The 23,596-nt window shown below is 32.6% G+C and overlaps 2 protein-coding genes and 1 pseudogene across 8 annotated transcripts; 1 reads left to right on the top strand and 2 right to left on the bottom strand.

Moving 5' to 3' along the window:
- Positions 1-925: 925 nt before the first annotated feature.
- LOC114397479 lies at positions 926-3,645 on the top strand (annotated as a pseudogene).
- A 295-nt stretch (positions 3,646-3,940) lies between these two features.
- Positions 3,941-14,727, bottom strand: LOC114423989 (SNARE-interacting protein KEULE-like). Of its 7 annotated transcripts, XM_028390878.1 has the most exons (21): positions 14,324-14,725; positions 13,050-13,108; positions 12,528-12,609; positions 10,901-10,979; positions 10,332-10,382; positions 10,132-10,228; positions 9,993-10,025; positions 9,246-9,371; positions 8,946-9,137; positions 8,768-8,851; positions 8,584-8,682; positions 8,435-8,511; positions 7,040-7,136; positions 6,116-6,241; positions 5,876-5,971; positions 5,613-5,732; positions 5,454-5,531; positions 4,939-5,123; positions 4,590-4,680; positions 4,398-4,487; positions 3,941-4,299 (listed from the first exon to the last, which is right to left on the bottom strand). In XM_028390878.1, exons 1-21 carry the CDS (start codon positions 14,397-14,399, stop codon positions 4,246-4,248), a joined length of 1,992 nt encoding a protein of 663 aa, XP_028246679.1. In that variant the 5' UTR covers positions 14,400-14,725; the 3' UTR covers positions 3,941-4,245. The 7 variants fall into 7 exon arrangements, with proteins under 7 accessions (XP_028246679.1, XP_028246684.1, XP_028246692.1 ...); XM_028390883.1 differs by lacking the exon at positions 10,332-10,382 and having other exon boundaries at positions 4,939-5,171; positions 14,324-14,727; XM_028390891.1 differs by lacking the exon at positions 12,528-12,609 and having other exon boundaries at positions 4,939-5,171; positions 10,322-10,382; positions 14,324-14,393.
- Positions 14,728-17,466: 2,739 nt separating this feature from the next.
- On the bottom strand, positions 17,467-18,733 carry LOC114423979. The gene is made up of 2 exons (XM_028390872.1): positions 18,403-18,733; positions 17,467-18,310 (listed from the first exon to the last, which is right to left on the bottom strand). The coding sequence occupies exons 1-2, from the start codon at positions 18,586-18,588 to the stop codon at positions 17,729-17,731; spliced, it is 768 nt and encodes a 255-aa protein (XP_028246673.1). The 5' UTR covers positions 18,589-18,733; the 3' UTR covers positions 17,467-17,728.
- Between the last annotated feature and the right edge of the window lie 4,863 nt (positions 18,734-23,596).

Below are 23,596 nucleotides of genomic sequence, written 5' to 3'. Positions count from 1 at the left end.
CACTCTTAATATTATTAAAATTTAAAATTATGTATTGTTGATATTTGATATAAAAATTGTTGAACGACGATTTCAAATGAAAAAATAAAGGAGTAAATAATAATTTTATTATTTTTAACGTGTACTTGCCAATTGCCATTAAAGTATAATTCATTTTTAAATCTAAACATAAATTTTTGACGTTTGGCTTGATGAGAATTGTTTATAGTCTAGTTTTGAGCAAAAGAAAAAGAATTTTTGAGAATTGTTTATAGTCTACTTGCCTTTTAATTGAAAGTTAAACACGGCCAATTTAACAAAAAGAATTCATAACTGATTTATTTTATTCTAAAGTCTCAAATACACTTCATTTTTTAAGATCAAATTGTGGGAAAATATTGAAAAATTTCAAGTCAAAATTGCACAAAAATTAAAACAATTTTCACAAAGATTAAAACAATTTCCACCATCAACGAGTATAAATTTTTAAAAAAATTGTCTTTTTGTTTCTCAGTTCAGCACCATACCCATGTTCATCGTCCTTTTTTTTGCTTTTTGGACAAACAGGATTTCAAGTGAAATACGCTCATGTCCATATATGTAACTGAATTGAGAATCTCAAAATAGTTATAAAGCCTAAATCGTACATTGACACCGGTTCACAACTCAAGAAGTAAATCACTGCAATCAAAATTTGAAAATATTTCAATTAGTTTTTTTTTCTCTGTTTAGAAAAATCGAATCATTTAATTTGGGCCTTGAAGATTGACCCATCTCCTAAGGGCTCCAGCTTTAATTTGGGCCCAGATCCAATGGCAAACAATGTAATAAATGTACTATACACGTGTCAGACAGAGAGTGGAACCACGTATGTTGGTTTGAAGCCACACACAGAACTGTTGAAGTTCCCTCCAAGACTTGTGGAGTCGAAACGTTTGGTAGAACGATGGCATCCACAGCGTCGTCGCCGATGACGGTCCAGGCGGGTCTGGTTCGGACCCTGAAAGAAGGTTTGGGCGGAGAAGCGGGTTCGGGTCCGGTCGTTTACTGGATGTTTAGAGACCAACGTGTGAGAGACAATTGGACTATCTCATTGATTTCCCTGACATTGAAGTTGAACCACCAACTAGGAAGTGGGTGGCTACTGAGAATCATTACATTGACTGGGATGTTCTCATTGGTGAAGTGTTAAGGTTAGATTTAGAGTTGTTCTATAAGCACAAAACAAATCATGTGGATGTGCGGACCCTGACTTTATGTGATTGATTTGGCAAATTTCTAGGAGAGGAGCTGAGGTTCCTGAAGTTGGTTGGTGTGAGCCAGGGGAAATTGCGGCAAGTGAAGTATTAATGGGAATTAAAAATGGATTCTTAACTAAAAAGGTTGAAAGGTTATTCCCTTGACCGCAACAACCCTTGCGACCCCAATGCGCTTTCTGGCTTATCACCCTATTTGCACTTTGGACAGATATCTGCTCAGCGATGTGCTTTAGAAGCAGGTAAGCAGCAAAATTCACATCCTCAAGTTTGTTTACTTGCCCAGCACTTGATTCTCTCTGTTATTTGATGTTCTTCTCTTCCAAAAAATGGTGATTATTGATAAACATCTTGTACCAGCCTCATTATGATTCATTAAAAGGAGCATGGGCCTGGGCTCAGAACACCTTAATCGAACATGCCACCGATAAGCGAGAACATATTTACACGTGAGTCACATTTGTTTGTTTCTAACACTAATGTTTTTGTTTGTTTGCAAGCTCATGCTGTTTTTGGATTTGCAGGAGGGAGCAGTTGGAGAAGACACTGACTGCTGATCCTGTAAGCCAATCTTTCATGGATAATAATAATTCCCCTATTGAAACAACCTGATACCTTCAAAGACTCTTTACTTTCTTTCGTATAATACTTTACTACTCTTAAAGTTCAAAGTTTCTCAATGCCTCTATTAATATTTAATGCGTTATTATGCTTCAGCTCTTTCTAAATCATTGAGTTTTTTTACCGCCTCGTTTGGCATTTGCCTTAATACTTAAACATTATTTTGTTTTGTTGCAAATATCAGCTCTGGAATGCTTCTCAGCTGGAGATGGTTCACTATGGGAAAATGCATGGTTTTACGCGGTAAGTAATTTCTTGATGAATTCCTGTTGCCTCCTTTTTGTTGCTTTGCAAAGAATCTTATGTTGCATATTCTAATTGTATTGTACATGTTATCATGCAATGAAGAGAATCCATCAACACTTTTCCTTTCTTTTTTCTTTTCCCCCATTGCAGTTCTACTTGATCTTTACAGGTTCTCCTTCCCTTCATTTTGATTGATAAGCCTGCATTAGTGAGAGTAAATAAGTGAGTCATGCACAAAGAGTGATGTTCAGTATATCAAATAGAAACTTAAAACAAGAAACCATTATTTGAAAGTTAATTATAGACCGATATAGGGAAAACACAACTCAAAAAATGTGCCATGAATATATATAGTTGACAAACTGATGCTGTGCTACTAGCCGAGTTTTTGTGTGCGTAGTATGTGTGGAGGTAGAGAAACAGTATGAACAATTTCTTACATTAAACGACACTACAATATTTGCTGAATATCTTCCTAGACATGCCGAAGTCTTCCCGATCTCTGAAATGTTTTATTTTATTCCCCTCCTGGATTTCTATTTCATTGGTGGAATTTTATTACTTATTTCACGTGATGCTTATCAGAGACTCTCCGTATCTCTTGCAGTATAAAAATAGCTTCCAAGGGGAGCCTTATATGTAAATACGCTTGTTTCCTCAATTATAAAATTTCATGTGCAGAATGTATTGGGCAAAGAAGATACTTGAGTGGACACGAGGACCTGAAGAAGCCCTTGAGATATCTCTATATTTAAACGACAAGGTAATATACAAAACTTTGGTCAACATAGAGAAGTAATCTGTAATAATATATTGCATATGTTGTTTTCATGAGATGAAGGATATTACAATTTGTAAAAATGACTGCTATTTCGCCTGAGTGTAGTATGAATTAGATGGGAGAGATCCAAATGGTTATGTTGGCTGCATGTGGTCAATATGTGGGGTTCATGATCAGGTTCGCCTATATTGTTCTCATTGGATACAATTTAATTTGAATGTCGAGGAAGAATTTTTTTGGTATATAGTGTTTTTGATCTCTGTAGACTGTGGTAATTACTTTTTCTGCACAAGTGATTTGAGATTTGATAATAAAAAAACTAACAGAATTCTTAGATTTGGCATTTAAATTTTTATGATGCATTTCAGGGGTGGAAAGAGCGGCCCATTTATGGGAAAATTCGATATATGAACTATGCAGGCTGCAAAAGAAAATTTGATGTCGATAAATACATTGCATATGTCGATAAATTAGTTCGTGAGCTCAAAAAGAGGAAGGCTGAAAACATGCTATCTCAATAGGAGAAAGTACTTCGCAGTTGTGATCCTGAAGATTGAAGAAGCATATATATACTTCTACGTTTCTAGGCATAGTATGCATTTAGTTAGGAGTGCTAACGACGATATAACCACATATATGCCTTAATTTGATGACGGGACTTCTCAAATAAATAACTAAAATTTAAGAGATAAAACATGCATTGTCTAGAATAATTTTATTGTCATCTAACCACGTAATATGTTATGAAATGTTCTCGGTCAATCACCGTTAAACTCAAAATTTAACATGCATTTTGTGCCTTACGGTGCTTGATGTAAAAGTGTTTTTTTTTCAGCACCACAAATAGTGCGTTTGAGATTAAGCTCATCGAAATCAAGAATGAGTATCATTTCGAGGGGCGGAAAGATAGTTATCACCACCGTTATAAAAAAAATAAAAATATATTTTAAAAAATTCATGACGCAATACAATGGCATTCGAAATCAAGAATGAGTATCATTTGATGTTTTTTAATATATTCGCATATTATGGTTGAAAGTATTTTTCATGGCAACAATGAAGCTTGAATCTAAAACTCAAATTCCCACCACTAAATTGATTTTAGCGAGTTGAAAGTATTATTGTTTACAACAAAGTGTTCTCTAGTTTAACTGGTTTCTTGTCTAAACCAATCTGTTCACTGAAAACTAAAGTTATTCTCGTTAGTAACCAATGAAGATTATTCCTGTTAGTCTGTTGACAAGGAGTTAAATTTCCAAAGAATTTGTAACATCAAGATGATTAAACTATATGATCACAACACAAATATATATAATTTACAAGTAACCAGAGGCTCATCTTCTAGTTCTCAAGTCCGTAACATCATATCTGGATATCATCTAATGAAATCTCATGCGTCGTTATCGTCTTTAATTTCTGCAACAGAGGAAAAATAGCATGGAAGAATGATCAAGGCAATTCCTGGTTAAGAAACACATTGCATTTGGCATAGAAAAAAGGTAAAACTTCAATACCGTAATAAATTGTGATGGGTCATCAATACTTGATGAGCCTAGAATAATTTCCCTCTTTAGCTTTTCGGTAAGCTTATGGCAAACCCTAAGCTGAGGATTCAAATTGAAATAAAGTATCAGAACAGAAATATCAGAGAGGGGTATCGAATAATACAATCTCATTTTATATGTATAAATATAAAAATATCAAACCTCGGATCTGGTTGCTCCACCAACAATGAATAGAAAAATTCGTTGCCCCATCCTCCTGAAATCACTTGATGCATGTCTAAGCACTGAATCGCTGTATGTCATCACAAAAATATAAAAATATACACGTCAGAAAGTGCCGCTTAGTTGACAATTTCAACAGAGACTGGTATTTCCCTACTTATTATATCTAGTAGTAATAAAAAGCTAAAGCAAGTCTAAACAACTCAGAATGAGGGGGGGGGGGGGGGGGGGCGATAATAAACTGATCTCATCAGAAGCAATTCGATTACTGGATACTGATTACACCAAAAAAAGATTACTGGATACTGATGAGGAAAGAAAATTAAACCTTGAATATCCATCCTCAGAACCTCGTGGTCGAGCCCAAGTTGGTGTCCGTCTTGATCTCATTGAGTGAGGATTTTGGTTTACAGGACCAGAAAAAGGTGAGCCTTGGTAAGATGGACTTGGATCATTCAAACATGGATAATCTTCCTTTGACAATTCATTTTTCATGAGTTTTTCAAGGAGTTCCTGAATAAACATCCACTCATCACACACGAGGACATCATAAAGAGATTCCTATAAATTAAAAATTGGTCATTATATGGAAAATGGAGTTTGCCTTATTTTTCTTTACATTGCACAATCACAATGATATTAAAAAAAATCAGAAGAGTGAATAGCAGATTGCTTATTTCACATATTTGCAGCGAGAATTATAGTCGGAATCTTCAAAGGAACAACTACATTGTAAACACTTAAGTAATATGTTAATGCTGTCCTCTCAGTGAAATTTTCATCAGTGAATGAATGCATATTTTATGTGGGAAGATCGTTAGATCTTATGAACCTAAGTTGTACCTCTATTATGGGATAAAAGCGTGATAGCTGCCATTTCTCTTCTTCACCAGGACGCTCTTTCCTTGCAGCATGCTTCTTCTGACAACTTAAAAGAACAATTTTCATACAAAACGTTATGTTGAAAAACCACGTATTTTATCTAGAAATTACTACCTTTACCTTATGGATATCAAACTTAAGACCAAAAGCAGCGGTCAAACTTTTTTTGGTTACTGGTTGTCCTCCAAGCATTCTGAAATTGGGCACAATGTTCATATCCTCTTCTGTCAATTTTGCTAGCTGAGAAGCATATGAAAGGTAAAAATTGGATAACATCATCGTAGTTGTTAGGAATTGTATATTTAACAGCATATTTATATTTAAAATACAAAATGAACAGCAAGTGGAAATTAAGTTGGTAACCAGTAAGAAAGAAACCATACCCTCATCAAATTCTGACCCTTTTCTCCCTCAAATTTCTCAGGATAAACAGATGCAAGAATCATTAGCAGGCGCAACTTATTTTCATGGGTTATATCCTGCATAAATTGAGACATTTCTATGAAATTTAAAATTTGAAACAGTGAAAAAGCTGCATGTCTAATCTCATGTCTTGCACTGAAAAGCTTTCTCATTTTGATTAGGTATAAGATCCATTTCCTTTCCCTCACAGAATTTCTTACTTCTTTCATGGTAAAAAATTTGATCACATCTTTTGTTGTTGCATCTCCGAAAACAAGATCTTGCTCCAGCTGGCCAAGTTCCCGTAGTCCTGACTCCCTAATGATTCTATTAATTTTTCCTGCAATCTGAACAAAGAAGCCCATTGTTTATATCGCTATGGAATTAGCACACATGATCATAATCAGATTCTCCGTCTCATTTAATGGTTAAATTAGTCTCCAATTCCCTGTATACTTGAGTTGAGGACTTAACAGCCCCCTATTAACTAGAACCAAATAATAACTGGACTTTCCTTTTGAAACTATAGGCCGGTTTATAGGGTTAGTTTGGATAAACTTTTAAAAAAACATTTACAGGAGAAAAAAACAAAGAGATAAATTTTTCCCATAAGTCAAAATAAACATATTCACCTCAACTTTTGAGAAGCCCTTAAGTTAATTTCACTTTAAGGTTAAGTTTGATTCATTTTTTTCTCTTATTATAAGTTTATCAAAACTTGATAGTAGTTTTTAAACAATAAGGACCAGAAAATAATTTAACCTTATTATATTCGTTGACACACAATTAACTCTTATCTGTAAAAAATTTAACTTTCAGAAATATCTAACAAACTTGAGTGCAAAATTTTATTTATTTTATCTTCTATCAGCAAGAATCATGAATGGAAGCAATAATATTGCATCATTAAACAGGGAGGTCGTAATACAGGACAAACAAAGCTAAAATGACCCAATCAGGAAATTAAAAACCCGGCATTACCAGAGATTACAATAAGATTTTTCCTAGAGGAAAAATGCTAACTGTAGAACACCTCTTCTAGGCAGCTTCAGAGTGTAGATAGCACATTTATTTGTGCAAACCATATCATATAATTATTATAAGAAAAACAAGTTGTATCAAAATTGCATTACAAAAGAACTAACCTCTACATGGAGGGAGAGCTTATCAATTTGTTCACTGTACTGTGGAAGTGCTTGAACGATGGTTTGTATGTCCCTTGTAGACATTTCACTGCTACTTCTATAAATACAACAAAATTCAATAATTTAAGTTTGTTATGACGAGAACTAGATTAATAAAGAAACACTTCCATCAAACAATAAATCTAGGCTTAGCTAAATCAATAAAAGGTCAAAATTTCTCAACAACAACAAATATGCCTTTAATTTCCAATCAAGGACTTGAACATTTGACACAACAGCATGATTTTAAAATGATTCAATAGAAAACAGGGAGTTTTAAACAACACATGGCATCCTTGCAGTCCTTGCATAATAATTCCTAGAGCTAGATAAAAATAGTTTTGAATATGAAATTACCCCCCAAAATATATGTTTATAATTTAAATATTATAGTGACGGCAATATTGCAAAACTTCCCTCAACAAATGTCTGCTCAAACATCTATTATTATGCTTGAGGAGCTCAATACTACGTTTAGGCCAGGCAGCCAAAGAAGCTCAAAGTGATTAAAATACACTATGCAGGACAAACATTATTTTGACATGGTACCAACTAAGCTATTTGTGAAAGTTCAGGTGGTAAGTGGAGGTAAGAATAAGACTAAATATTGAATAGCCATAGATAAACAAAACCATTGACATGCCATCCAAGAAACAAAGTTTCTTTCCAACATGGTCCATATTCTTGAGCTAGTGTTTATCATACTATTTTGAGCATCAAACACTCAAAATTATCAGAGTTGGATATAAATTCAGATTCTCAGATCATAAAGCTTTAATATGAAGGGCAATTACATATCCCAGACGGTAGTTTGACCCATATTCTCCTTGTCATGGTACAATACAAAGTGGAATCTAATGGTTTACTTTGCTATCATATAGCCAGCCTCAAGTTTTTTCCTTTATTTTGTAATATAAAACCATATAAGCAGCATGGAAGCTAAGTTTAACTTCAGTTTCACGACTATGGTTTGATCCAAATTAATTTTGTCCCATGGAACAAAAAACTGATACTTTGCCGTCTATCATTTGCTCCTTTGTCATATCCCTGTGGTGCAAACCAGAAGGGAATGTATTTGAAGTCTTCTCACAGATAGCAAGCTGTTGCAAAATGGATGATAAAACTCAGCGATTATGCAATAACAGAGCAAACCATGAGATGGCAAAGTATCAATTTTCATATCACAGTGTGGAATGAATTTGAGTTAAACATACAGTTTTATAAAAATAAATATACAAATTAAAAAATTAGCCAAATATTTAATTTCTGATAATGACTAAACCATTAAGCTCAGCATCAATATCCTCTTATATAACAATGCCATTCCTGAGAAACCACCAGATAATTATCACTCACTTTGAACCATGTTGTATTTGTGCAGCTTTGTTCTTTGAAATAAAGTTGGTCATCTTCTCATGGAGCCGTTCACTAGCCTGGAATGGTCATCAATATCAAAAGGTATTCATGTTGCTTAGATCTAGTAAAGGCATAAAAGCAGGACGTACATCTGCAATATGAGCATGGCGAAGTTCGAGCCATACAGGATCATGATCCTCCAAAAGAACCTCTTTTCTCTCTGCTGGACCACCGGATTTGCCAGGAACCTTAAAAATACAGTAGATTTTGTGTTTATGTATAAGAGAGTTAACACAAAAATTCAGAGTGACAAGGGAAAATTGTAGAAGTTACTTCATGAACATATTTATTTCCCTCCATATTCAGCAAATCATGACACATGGCATCATAAGTCCATTCATGTATCACAGGAGCAATCTACAAAATCAGAATAATAACCTCACTGTAAACAACATGACCATCTGTCAAAAGAATATTACATGTCAATGACCAACAAATGGAGCTAAGAAACCTGATCAATAGATCTGTCAAGAATGAGCAATTCACAGGTCTCCGTCTGAGGAAAATTAGGTATACTTTTTTTATATTTCACAAGACAGTCCCAGATTCCAGCAGCAAGCTTTGTAGGAATAAGATCTTGGAAAGTAGTCATTGTGGTTGCATCTAGGGACTTGGCAGCACGAAAGCGAACAGAAGGAAATTCCTTAAAAAAACATTTACATGCTTCAGAAGACTTCTTAATCACATGTTTGAACAATTATAAAGCATCTACAATATATTGTATCCTTGTCACAGAGCAGTATCCACGTACTCTTAAAGAAGCAAAAACTGTAGCAATCCGTTTTGCCATAACATTCAAACACGTAACACCTTTATGATTATTCTCTTCATCCCCAAACAGCTCCTCTAATGCCCTCTCATTATTTGTGATGAAACCCTGCATTAACATGACAAAAAAACACCCCAAAATTGAATGCATCCAATAATGGAATGATGATGCATTAGAAAATAATAAAAAATTCCTAACAGGCACAATTAGAAATTGACTTTCGCAATGGAAGGATATCAACAACCCAGCTTCGTGAATGTTGAGTTCCTAATAAGATAATGTAGAAGATACACATGAATGATCAAAATTTCCAATTTGCATAGATGGGCTTCCTAATCCACATTTTCTGGTTGTTAACTTTTCACTTCTTGGATAGTACTTAAATTTATTACACATCAAGCTTCTAACTCTGCAAATTCAGCAAAGTTTGCTTGCTCAGTTTATTCAGAGTTTAAAGCACCACTTTTAGTTTATATTTGGGGAAGGTTTTCTCAACAGCTAATAGATTCTAATTAATTTAACCGGAAGAAAATCCTGAATCATCACTTGAAACTCATTAATGTCTATGTGGAACTGGACCAAAACAATGAACACTTCTACATGTCATAAGTTTTGAGATTTATTAACAACCAAAAAGGAAGGAACATGATTATATTCATACTAAAAAAGGTGAGATATATTATAGATGGAAGACAGAATAAATTGAAGTACAAGTGGGCAACCACATACCTGGCTGTCTATGGGAAAATACTCCAAATTCATCTGCATATGCCATCCAAATGAGAGACAAAATCACAATAAGCAATGTCATTGATTGGGAATAATTATTAATTCAAATACAATCTGGTTTTTAAACAAATATCTCCACCTCTCTCAATGCACCTAATCGAGTCAACACCTCCATATCTTTCTTAATGTCCATAACTAATTCTTTGGAAATAGCAGAACTGAAGAAAACAAATGCCCTACAGGAACATAACATGGAATAAAACAGACGTGAAAACAAATAAGTTGCTGAAGCCATGATGAATTACAGGCAAGAGAGATATTATAATGACCACCACAAACTTCCTGTATAGGGGTGTCCTTCCAGACATGTCTGACAAAAACATAATTACACTGCCAACAAAAATGGAGAGAAAATCACTAAATGAGGACCAACTAAAAAAAACAGAGAAGAAATATAACTAAATTCCACATCAAGGCTAAATGAAAATGTCCCACAGTCAAAAGAATGCCACATATTAATTATTCAACAATTTACATGATAAATGAATAATTAGGAGAGATAGAGAGACAAAGTAATGCACCATCATGTGATTTGTAGAGAACAAAAAGTAACAGAAATAAAAAGTAAAGAAATAACTCATGACATATTTGGATGTAAACATAAGGATAAATTAAATAAAGAAACAGTTTAATAAAAATGAAACAAAAGGGAAACTAATTGCCAGATAATTTAAGAGGGGAAAAGAGTTAAAACAAAAGCAACAAAGTAAAGCTTTCAAAATTCAAAACTCAACCAAATTATATTCCCCAAAATGCTTTGTAAACTACAATTTTATCAAGACATTAGTTGCATACTTCAAAACATATTGCAATATTGTAGAACCAAAAACGAGGAGCAGATGTATTACTTTTCTCGGGTTGGCTGGATGAAATATATAGCATCCCAGGTGGGCAATGGCTGCCTTTGCTTGTATAGGTCTTCACCCACTACAAAAAAGAGCAGCAAAATTTCACAACATACAACAAAAAGAACTAAATAAAAGGAGGCTTAATGGATGAGGCTCCCACCATTATGTAAATAAACTTTCCTCACAAAGGTGTTCATAAACCAATGCAGTCCAATACAAACAGCGGAAACCAAATAGAAAAATCAAAAACAAAAAAAATTGAATTTTTTTTTTATTGGACAGCTTTCCAATTTTGATTTTAAAACTGATCCAAAAAAAATTGAGCTGAATTATTCAGACATATATAGTTTTATTTATGAAAGTACCATACAACTCATATTTAAATATTTATTTTCCTATTCTTTTCAAGAGGGATGCACTTAAAATTTTACAATGTAGAAAATACACTATGTACTTTTTGCATCTTATCATTATTATCAATGACAATTGATTAATAGCCATGAATCTTCAACATTTGTTATGATTGTCTGTGCTGAGCATCTTTAAAATGCAAATTGTACTTCACTTTTTTAATTCCTTTATATTCTTGAAAGTTCAATTTTATGTTTTTTTCCCCTTTAAAATATATCTTGTTGGTTTTGGATTATTTTTTCTCTGTTTTGTCAGTGTCTACAATTCTATATCAACTTTTACAGTTTGTTTTTCCAAAACCTTAATTTCTAAGTCACTCATTATTTTGATGTTAGTTGCATATTTCTTTGTTTTGGATTAGCTTGAAATGTGTTCTTGTGTCTCCTGTGCTACTTTATTATATAGTTTTGAGTTGTTTATTTTGATAAAATTAGTAGTAATAAAGAATGAACAAAGAAGGATACGACATCTTTAACAAATCCAGAAAACAAGACAAAAGCAAACAAGATAATTGGTGACTTAAAAATGCTTGCAGTAGCTTTGTGTAGGTTTTTAAAGTAATCTAAATACAAAATGAGCTACATTTGGCACCTCCTAACACCCCTACATATTTAGGTGAGTGGAGAGGCTATTTCCACAACTAGAACCTATGAAGACCAGGTCACAAGGCAGCAACTTTATACAAGAAATAAAATTAATTGTACAAAACCTACAATGAATTATTACCTAAATAATTCTCTTCTATTGTCCTATCAACTGAATTAAATATTAAATTATTAATAATTAATAAAATTATTTATTTTAATAGAACAATTAGAACATATTCAAACTTCTGTCATAGCAAGGGCATGAAATTAAGCATAAGCACGTCAAGTTTGACAAGTATGGAAACATTTGAAGTTTCAAGTCAAATTCAAAAGGAAAGAAACTAGCATCAAACTCTAAATAATATTTAATTCTAGAAGAGAGAAGTGGCTGCCAAACATACTCCTAGAGTCTTTTTGGAAGAGAGGTAATGAGAGGATGGGATGGGAATAATTACCCTAATTTGGAAATTTGAATTTTCCAAGAGGTAACGGAACGTGAGGGGGAATAACTTTGACTTTACATATAAAACTTGTCATTTGCTATTAAAACATCATGGCACATTAAAATAATAGAAAATTATGGGGAAAAAAATTAATGGTTCTTAGTAGAAAGAAAAATGACTGCTTACATGAAACACCTTCACCATTGATATCAGTCATCTTACATAAGTGAGACATTATCTTTACAGTAAGTTTATCCATTATTAATACCTGCAGGCAAGCAACCCATGAACCAGTATAAGATGGTAATCATTGAATTCATCTTTTACTTGGTACTTCTTAGTTTCTTTAATTCACCTTCAATACTTCACTCAGATCTAAAATACGTTTATACTTGCTACATGTATGCCAATTGCCAACATGCATGTGTATCTACCTGTATTTACTGCATGGAAACTAGCCCACAAAACATAATGCATACTAGCATAGATATCTAGAAGGAACTGATTAAATACTACTCACAATGATCCCAGCTCCAATATAGATCCAATGAATAAAGCAGGCACTTTAGACACGTGAATTATCTAATTGATTGTAAACTTCAAACCTCAAATAAGTAACACAGAAGGGTGAGTCCTTCACTCCTTCTGTATCGAGAGAAAAGATAAATGTATCAATGTAGAATTCATTTAACTAATAGCATCATATACCTTCAAAGTTGATTTGGAATCCCCTGTTTTTGCTGACCTCAGCATTTCATGTAATAATCCTGGAGATAAGTCAGTAAACAGAAATTAAACAAGTTTTTCCAATCAAACGATTAAAATTTTAAAAGGAACATAAGTAAAACCCAAAAAGTATGCAATACTGGCAAAAGGCTGGGAAAATAGCATATATCCAAAAATAAGTACTTCCATATTTCAAGACTTGTTTAACTCGGTCTATCCATTAATGCAAAGGACCAAACAGTGCCACATTGTATTTGGTGATGAAACTAAATTCTAAAATACTAATCGTAGAGAAATTCACAGACATATACAGTAACAAGTTGATCTGTAAATGATTTGGAGCAATTTTGTCCATCATGCAACTTTCCCTCTTCTATTTCGTTCTATTTACTTGGACATTGGACAAAAGACAATAAGAGAAATACAAGAGCAAAGGATAAGATAACTTATTGGGGTGGACAGCACATGCATTTTAGTTGCCAATCTCTCCCTTTGACTATTGGATTTCTCTTCATTATTTGATTATATATAATATTATTGGGTTGTTAACTAATACTACTGATTATGGAAATTGATATCCTGTTAACTAAATATTGAATTTATGTTATTGAGCTTTTTATGTGAATGAGCCGTAGTGAGTTGGGCTACTCAAGTGTTGCTTGCTGAGATCCCTACTCTCATCTGATAACTGTCCCATTAGACAAACAATTTTGACAAACCGAATGTATGCTTGTCAGATAAAAACCAGTTTCTCTCACACTGGTGTTTTTTTCTCAATAATGCAAAGACGGATTCATCCTTCACATAGCTTAATTCTCTAGATACATTATGATGGAACATTCTATGATATTGTGCCTACATGAGAAATGATCGAGGCATGTGATTAAAATTTCCATCATGCTATACATATCACCCTGGAATAATCATTCGCTGAGAACCCATGGAATAGGCAACGGAAGCAAAATCATCCTGAAAACTCGATCACTCCTTTCCAACCATTGTGCAGCACCAAAAACCACACTCCAAAGTCCAAAATCAATACCCAAAACCTCCGAAACCATGATTGTCATGTAGCTAATAATAAAAGTCCAAAAGTAGAAGAAACCATGCGGCATGCGCAAAAGATAATAAACTTCGACACTGAGTTTATTATTATCTTTGGCGCATAGTACCGAAAAGGAATTAGTTGAAAAGCGTGACCAATCATCGACGACTAACGTCTAACAGAATAAATTATGAAGGGAAAGGGGGCTTACGCTCGCGGCTAATTTGCTTGAAACTTTTGTAGTCGGCGCCGGCGTAAGAAGAGGAATCGGAATCGGACATAGACATGTTTGTTTTGCTTTGCTATGCTATGCTACCCTCTCACGCTTGATCGATGATGGCTTTAGAGACGACGAGCACAGCCACCGATTGCTGATTGATCACGATGAATGATGAATAGCGTATGCACCCACAAAGAAAGAACCAAAAGGACTTATTTTGAATGTGAAAAGAGTTTAATACCCCTTGCACTAAATTAGATTTTTCAATTACTGTTATTAAATTAAACGAAAACGATTCAATCATGATTCATGACGTGTTGGAGAATTGTCCAAACAAATTCCAAAATTGAATTAAAGCTCTCCAAATACTGCAAGTTTTCTTTTCCGGATTTGGCCACACGAATGTGCTTTACAGAAGCAGTGTACTAATTATTGAAATTATATATGATTTTAAATTTTGTATTTATACTAATTAGTATTTTCTATGCACTGAAATTCTTCATTCCCAAAAGTGGGTGGGGGTGAACCGTCCTCTGATCCTAACCGAAGCTGGGGCCCACCATATTGCGTTTGTGCTTTGTGCTGCTTGTATTGTATCCTAGAATAAGTAAAGAATAATCAAACAAGTTTTGAAAATATTTACAAAAACTTAAATTATGTAATTATTCGATTAATAAACTACATATCACCTTTAAATTTTCATAATGGCTTATATTCATAAATTTATATATGAATTTTGCTTAGCTAAAAACAATATTAAAAATCCTATTAGATAGCATATTGTATTAATAAACAAGTTAATGATAGGAGACAGTAGCATAATAATAAAACAATATACAGCAGAAATAAATTCCCGTAAATTATTTTGAAATGATTTTACCAATTTTGTTTTTGTATGGTATGGGTAGCACGGACAAGCTACTGAACCTGAGAACTGTTATGCTGTTTGTTCCATTATCATGCATGAATTGTGAAGCCAAGTATTTGATTGATTTAAAAAGCCCAGGGATCCTCTCTTTGACTTTGGTCGGTTTGGTGACTCTTTTGCTGGTTTTGGAGGCTTTGGCACCTTTAGACCTCTCAGGATGGATTGCTAGTGTAGGTGAGTTTCCATTCTGCTACTTGAGGATTATGTAGGTTCATCATTGATATTTATATATGATGAATGATGATTTTTCATCTAAGAAAAATGTCAGCAACACACTCTTTCATACTCTTTAGATTACAACTAAAATATTTAGGTGGGGCTAGCGTAGGAATTTCACTCGATGATAGAATTTTGGAAAGAGAGCAGCGAATTACTGACGTTCCTTTTACTTAGAAGTTTCGAAGAAGTCCTTATTTGTTATCATATTTGTTAAAAGGTTATCTTCAATTTTGCTGTATGGTGTTTTAGGAGCTCCCATCTACACTACAGAGCACATAGTCACTCCGTGAGAAAAATGCCTCAAGTTAGACATATAGTAGCATCATATGATTCACATCCCTTCTCTTCTCTATGTAGCTTGTAATGGACTCAACATTTTCGTGAATCTTGTAATGAGTACAGCTCCTTAAACTATTTATCATGTTTAAAATTCTGAACAAAATAAGTTTGTCGCTATTATTGAGTAAACCATTATACCAATCCTTGAAATTATAATAAACAATAATTTTTAATCCTAAAAATTGTAAAAATAAAGAAATTAATCCTTAAATTATTATTTATTTTAGTTTCTAAATCATTTTAATCACTGACTTTAGCAACTACTATTAGTTATTTTGGGTTCTTAAATTTATTGTGCAACTGTGCATCAATCAATTTATTCCTTGACTTTGCTGTACATTAGTCAATTTAATTACTAGCGTCATCGACCAATTCATTAATACTAGCTGTTAACTTCAACGATTAAATTGATAATTGTTGTCAAATTCATTAATTAGATTAATTGATTCTGTAATATTCGAAATTAAATTTATTGGTGATGCTTATTTCAATAACTAGATTGATTGACAATTGTGAAAGTGAGACATGGGCTAAATTTGATGCTTATCATTTTAAAAACTAATTCGGTGTGTTGCTCTTTTGTTAACAATAGTAACTTTTGGCTTATCGATAATTACTTGATTTGGCAAGGGGGATCTGATTGAGGTCATGGCTTCGAGTATCCATACATACTGATGTAGGTCTTAACATCTCGTTACATGATGCTAATAAATACAATGAATGCAGCCTCATAACTTGGATTTTTTTAAAATCCTAAATACATGTTTTAATCTCTAAAATTATTCTGATATATTTTTCCCAAACTAACTGTTGAATACATTGTTGAACAATAAATGTAGATGCCTCTTTCAATGCTAATGTCAATGAAAGATATACTGTAAAAAAATATATCAAAATGCATTATAATTTTGTAATTCTTTTATTTTCTGTATGTTCACTGTTACTGACAAATTGCCATTACTTTATCAAACATGCTATCGGAACTTTGAGAAAAGATATAATGTTATCTCAAACTGGATGAAGTCAAACACCACAGAGCTTCGAGTAAAGAAACGGGGTTTTGTAAAATAATATAATTGTTATTGATCAAATGAAATGAAAAGCTGTTGAATACAACATGTATTTATGTAAGATGGGTATGAGGACTAACTAATTAAATGATCCTAACAAACGGAAGTTACAATTGTATTTCATGTTCTCTGTTATATGCTATTTTCAATTTGGTTATCTTATGACTTATGCCCACCCAGTCTCAATTCTAGTGTTTTCTCTGTGCTGCGAGCATTGAAGCACCAAATCATCTGATATTCAATGAAATCGAGAAGCAGAACTCAGCAGCCAGCCTTCAGGAAGTATCTCAAAAGTTTTTAAGTGGATGCCTAGAGTTGACTACTCGCAACGAGCCAAAACCTTTACGCTGATAAGACTTTTTCCAAATAGAAATAACGAATATTAGACATTTCATCTTAACGCGTCAACAACTTTGGTAAACTTGCTTTTAACTTTTAATGTATAACTGTTTCTAACCCAACTGCAGGGGAATCGTGTTTCCTTTATGGTGTTGCAGACCAACCATTAAAGTCAGAAACCCATTCCAAAATCAGAAGAGCACAACACAACAGGCAATTGCAAATTAAGGAAAGGAAAAGACAGAAAAAGGAGCAAGGAATGTTTATATATACATTTCATAAGTAAATAAAGAAATGAATGATTTGTGAGTTACAAGAGAGAAAGAAGCAATATAAACAATATTGAGTTTAGCTCCTTCTCACCGTGTAACACGACGAGTAAACATTAATCCTTTAATTTTGTAATATATACTACATCCATACACATAGTCCTGTATTTACAAAAGGGAAGAAAAATGGGTTAATATGGCGGTGAAACTGAACATAAGAAACAAGAATCATTCATCGTCGAATAAAATGCACGTCCCCTGAATGTTGATCAACATGCTTAATCCATCTATGTCCGGAGCTATTATTACCTCCAGAGGCAGACACGTGTGCCATGTCAAGTCCCTTCCCCACAGGAAGAAACGCCGAACGAACAACACGCCGCGAAGAACCTTTCGCCACGAGGCTCCGCCATATGAAACCCTTGGAGTTTGAATTAGCGTTCTTGCAGAGCAAGACAGCACCTTTATTACTCAACTTTGCGAGCCTCAGCACACGCGTAAAGTCCTTCCTTCGAGAATCAACCACCAAGAAGTCCACGCCGACCAAACCCTCCATCACCTCCTCCGGTTCCCCCACCACGATCTCCGCCGTCACGCCCGCCTCGCCCATTCTCTCCGCGTACTCCGACCTCGCCCGCTCGTCGGGAACTACGCACACGTGTCTTCCGCACGTGTGAGACCTCGCCACGGCTAATCCCACGCTGGTGGCAATAAGTCCTCCCTGCGACCACGTCTCCACTATGAGCTGCGAGTTCCACCCCGCCGCCATGGCCGAAATAAACTCCGCCACTCCGGATTCGCGGAAAACCTGGCACTGCACAACACGAAAATTAATTAAGAGTTAGAACTGGAACACAACATTAGGAGGTAACGAAACTAAAATAAAAGTTGAATGATTGGGCTTACAGATTGGACTGTGTCGATGTATGCTTTGGATGCTCTCTCTGGTGACCAAGCTAGTTTCATTTCTTGAGTTGCGATGTGTTTGTGTTTGTGTTTGTGTTTGTGTTTGGAAAGGGAGTGTGGGTTTAATTTATGTGGGGGGATGGGTGGACGTGATAAAGGCAGGGTAAAGACAGAGACCGTTGACATTTCATGCTTTGCTGATTCAATTCAACAAACGTATTGGATTACGATACTGGTAGGGTTTGGGGGACAAGAGTAACAACGTTTTAACACTAACACCTCGTTTTTTTGGTGCTTTCTTCGTCAGGGAGCTGCAACACAAATACTCCCTGTATAAGGTGACAATTATCAGAAGATAAATTACTAGTTACTAGTATTATATTATTAATGGTATGTTTGGAATTTGGATGAAAGAAATGAAAACAGGAAAGAAATGAAAATCCGGATAACCATAAATTTTTTATTATTTAGTTATAAAGAAAGAGAACAAGTTTTACATATCGAGACAAAAATTTAATTTTTTTTCTTCTCATTTTCTTTATGATTCAAATTTTACATCTTTTTTTTCTTCTTCCATTTTCTTTTCTTCAATCTAAACAAAGGGTAAGTATTTACCATTTCAGTCAGTTTTTATTCATATATATTCAACTTTTTAGATTTAAAATAAATTATAAATATCCAATTAGATTTGAAAGAAGGATTTTATTGATGATAATAATTTCTTTTAACTCAGATAAGATTGTATATTTCTGAAATATTTTCTTGTGTAATCAAATTCAGGATTTCTTATTAAAGCACCTAAATAATCTTCTTTCACCAAGTCTATCAATTTTTGAGCAATCTGATATCATATTATTTTTATTGGTAATTTTATGTCTAAGTCGAACATCAAATCATACACTTTAATTAAATAACTTAAGTATCAAATTATTTGTATTAATAACTTTTAATAAAGTAAAATTAATTAAAACATAATAATGACAAATTATCTGATGATTTTTGAACGAAAATTAATCTTCTGTAAAATTTATAATCAATATTACACATCAATATTCTGATTAAAAAAATTATTACCCTGATAAATTCTCTTTCATGATGGGGAAAGGACATATAGTAACCAACTTTTTCACCCCTTTTTTGTTGTTGCTGGTTTTAGATTTTAGTGGTAGTTCTGTTCATTGGTGGCTTGCCCTTTTCATAACTTCTGTATGTTCTGTTCTAGATGCAATTGTAGCCTTGCGGACCAAGGCGACCGTGGAGATTGGTCAATGCCACAAAACATCTAAAAATATCCGCGTCGCGCAAAACATTAAACTTCCTTCTTGTTTATAGGATAAATATTCGATGCTGAGGATTGACACCATGAAAAATTCTTAATTATCAAAAGAAGTAAGTAAAAAGTGTGATAAATTAATTTTTAGTGTTTAATTTTGTGAAATTATGTTTTTTATTAAATTATAAATAATAATAAATTATATTTTTGAGAATTAATTCAATATTAGGTTACAAAATTAAATAATCAATTTATTATTAAATTATACACAGATTAATCCATCACACTTTTTACATATTTAAAAGTTAAATTCAAATTTTCATTTTTCAAAGATTGATATATCATTATCTCATACTCTTAGAATCAAAATAAATATTTATCTCTGTTTATATTTATTGCTCTAATTTTACAACATATTTTCATTATTTATTTACTTTTATATATTTTATAGACACATACTTCAATTTTTTTTTAATAAACTACACATATATCTTTTATGAATTAGGAACTCAAATAAAATTATTAGGGATGAAAACTGCTAATTAACCTTAAATTACTATGGATGGTCATATTTCAAAAATTAAAAAAAAAACATTTTTCTTATTTCTATAACTAATGACGGTAACCACTCTAACTAAATATATGTATGTTGATAAAATTATTTAATAACTAGGTTATCTTTTTTTTCGACGACAATAACTAGGTTATCTTGAACTATTAATATTTTTTAGAGAAATATTAAACTTTAATTTAAAAAAAAGGATGGATGGGGAGATATAACTCGTAAGTGATTAAAAAAATCCTTAAAAGAATTTTGTGGAAGCAAATTTTCAAAAAACAATTTCATTGAATAATAATTTCTAAAAACACTCTCATTTGATATGATTATTTTAATTTATATATTGAGAGAATATTAGCATCAATGTTGTCTGGCTTTCTAATATATAATTTTATTTTTCAAATTAGTTTTGAAAAATAATTTGGGAGTTTAAAAAATAATCTTACAATGAATATTTAAAAGTTATATATTAAATTCAAAGTTCTAAAATTATTTCATTCTAATACTTTTTTTTTTACCAAAACGAACTTATATCGTATCATTCAATAATAAAGGTTAAATTATGAGAGAATAAAATCAAAGACATGATTGTAAGAATACAATCTTGACATTCTAGTTAAAGCTAGAAACATGATTTGTTTGTCTTTTAATAGTACGTATTCTAATTTCACTGTATTTTTTTTTTTTTTGAAAGGTCCTAACATTGTGAAGTTGCTTAACAATAAATGTGTAATTTTCTCGAATAAAGTCATATTTAATGATGTTGAATACATTCTTTTATTAGCTATGTAAATTAATCTTTTATCTTTTTCTGTCGCTCACTTACGTTAAAGGAGCTAATTTACTTGGAGAAAAAGATTTGTGAATGTAATAATTAATCAGGGAAAGGCAGTTTACCTTTACAACCTTGACAGAAAATGGAAATTCAAAGGTCAAGGAGTGGAAGATGCAAAACGTCCAAAATAAACAGTAACAAGACCTGGACGTACAAATGGGAAAAATCCAGAAGGAAAATGGTCAAACAGGGTTTATATAAGATTTGTTGCAGAAAGAAATATATTTGTCTTGGGGTTTCTGAGATCACTGCATCCGTAATTAATAACTAGGAAATTAAAATTATCTAATGAATGAGTACGACCTATTCAAAAGTGGCAAGCAGCTTGTTTTCCGATAAACAACTGAATTGCGCGCACAAACTTCTTATTTTTGGTCATTCTAAAATTGCCCATACAGAAATAAACATTAAGGTCAGCGTTGGCTAAGATGTTAATTAATTAACGTCAGCGCTTAGGTTCTCACCTTTCTCTGTTCTCAACATAATTTGTTGACTGGTTGGCCTTTATTAATTCATCGTATGTGCAATTGTGCACCACTTATAGATCATGTCATGCACCACCGCATTAACAAACCAATTAAATTAACCCCCTACCAGCAACAATCAACTTGTTAAATAATACTCCCCCCTCATTTTTTCACTCTACTAAACACATTTACTAGCAATTTTTTTTTATTTCTTTTCTCTCCCACCTATTTCACATCCATTTCAACTGCAGCAGCGTAAATAACGTGAATGAGCGTACAAGTCACAGAAGTCTGTTTGACAGAAACAAAACAGACTTTTTTGACCTACATAGCTACGGATTACGGTAGGTGGCAATAAATGGTGGCCTACTTTCCGACTTTGAACCACACCCAGTTTATCAGTACAAAGTAGTCATACGCTCATCCGTACTTTTAGTATATTCGTGTTCACAAGATAGTGAGCTAAAACCATGCACATAGTATTTCTGATTCTGTGGTTTCAACTTTTAACTGGTTTGTCTCCGTGTAAACCAGCTATGCCGACACCTAAATTGAAATTCAATTAACCAACAATTTGAGAAGCTAAGCCTTAACAATCAGTAAAGCAAATACAACCTTTTTAATGTCAACTTTTATATTTTAAAACATAAACGATAAATTTTAATAATACATTTTCTAACAATTTTTTTATTGGTTTAAAATTATTCAAAATCATAAAATTTTAAAAATCTCATGTTTTATTTAATAAATATCTATTCTAATTTTGTAATTTTTAATAAATTTAAACTAATAAAAAAGAGTTAGTTGGAAATAACGTATAAGAGGATGTGTTGCTAATACTCTTCAAACATAAATAGGAAAAAAATATAAAAGGGAGTAGAAAAATGTTTATCACGTTTTATTGTGTGTGTTTTGTGATTATGACCAATAGTTTCACCTTTTACTATTACATTTTTATTAAGTATAGTTTTTATTTACTAAAGTTTAAAGACTTTCACACAGTTAATATAATTAGAAATTATTTTAGATATAATTTTTAAAATAAGTATTATAAAAATAGACGAGTTTATCATATATTATAATATTTGATAAGATGATAATGTGAAAAAAAAATATTGTATACTATTATGTTCTAATTAAATTATCACATATATATATATATATTAAAAAAATACTTAATATATATTTTAATATAAATATATCATGTTGTTCAATTGTGATTAAATATATTATTAATCTAATATAAGAGTTAAGAAATATATTTCTTAAAAAACATTATATTAAATATATTATAATTACTATTTATTCAATCGTGATTAGATTAATAAACTATAAATCAGTATGTTGACTGGTTCGCGAGTTAACCAATTAAATGTTCAGAACATAAACAAAACAAATGATAAAACGTGAGAAATATTGCGGTATAATCAAAGCTGTAATAATTGTTTTAGATAAAGTTGCCTCCATTTCATATTTCACAATAACAATATAAGAAGGGCTTCCCTTGTCTTCCCTGTCAGTCTGTCACATACCTAATCCAAAGGCAAACGAGTTTATTGGAGACGGAAGATATATAGTCAAAACAATTTGTAAGAAAGAAAGATTTTCAATAGGTTCGTTGGATTCACCATTACTATTTTAGAGGGAGTGATGTTTGAAATTATAATACTTCTTCATCAGATTCAATTTTGATAAAGAAAATCATTTAAATAAGGGACTTTATTATCTCCAAAGAACTAAGTATGGAAGAGGGCAAAAAGAGGATTCAATCTTAAAGCACCAATGAACAATTGCTTGTTGGCAAAGTCTATGAATACATTAGAGGTGTCAAGCCTACTGTTAGTAGGTGTTTTGTTATATGGAACCCAACAATCCCCCTAAGATGTCTTTCATTCGATGGCTTGCTAAAAAAAATCGGCTGTTTACTCTTGATAAAGCTGTTTCTTTTTAACAAGGATTCTCTTTGCCCTTTATGTTCAAATGAGACTGAGTCAAATGCTCATTTGTTATTTTCTTGCAGAAAATCTTCTAAGTTTGGGCTCATATTCGTGATTTGGCTC

Source organism: Glycine soja, chromosome 1 (genome assembly GCF_004193775.1).
Source record: "Glycine soja cultivar W05 chromosome 1, ASM419377v2, whole genome shotgun sequence".
Lineage (NCBI taxonomy): Eukaryota > Viridiplantae > Streptophyta > Magnoliopsida > Fabales > Fabaceae > Glycine > Glycine soja.
The sequence above is the reverse complement of the archived record's forward strand: the minus strand, read 5'-3'. Positions and strand labels throughout refer to the sequence as shown.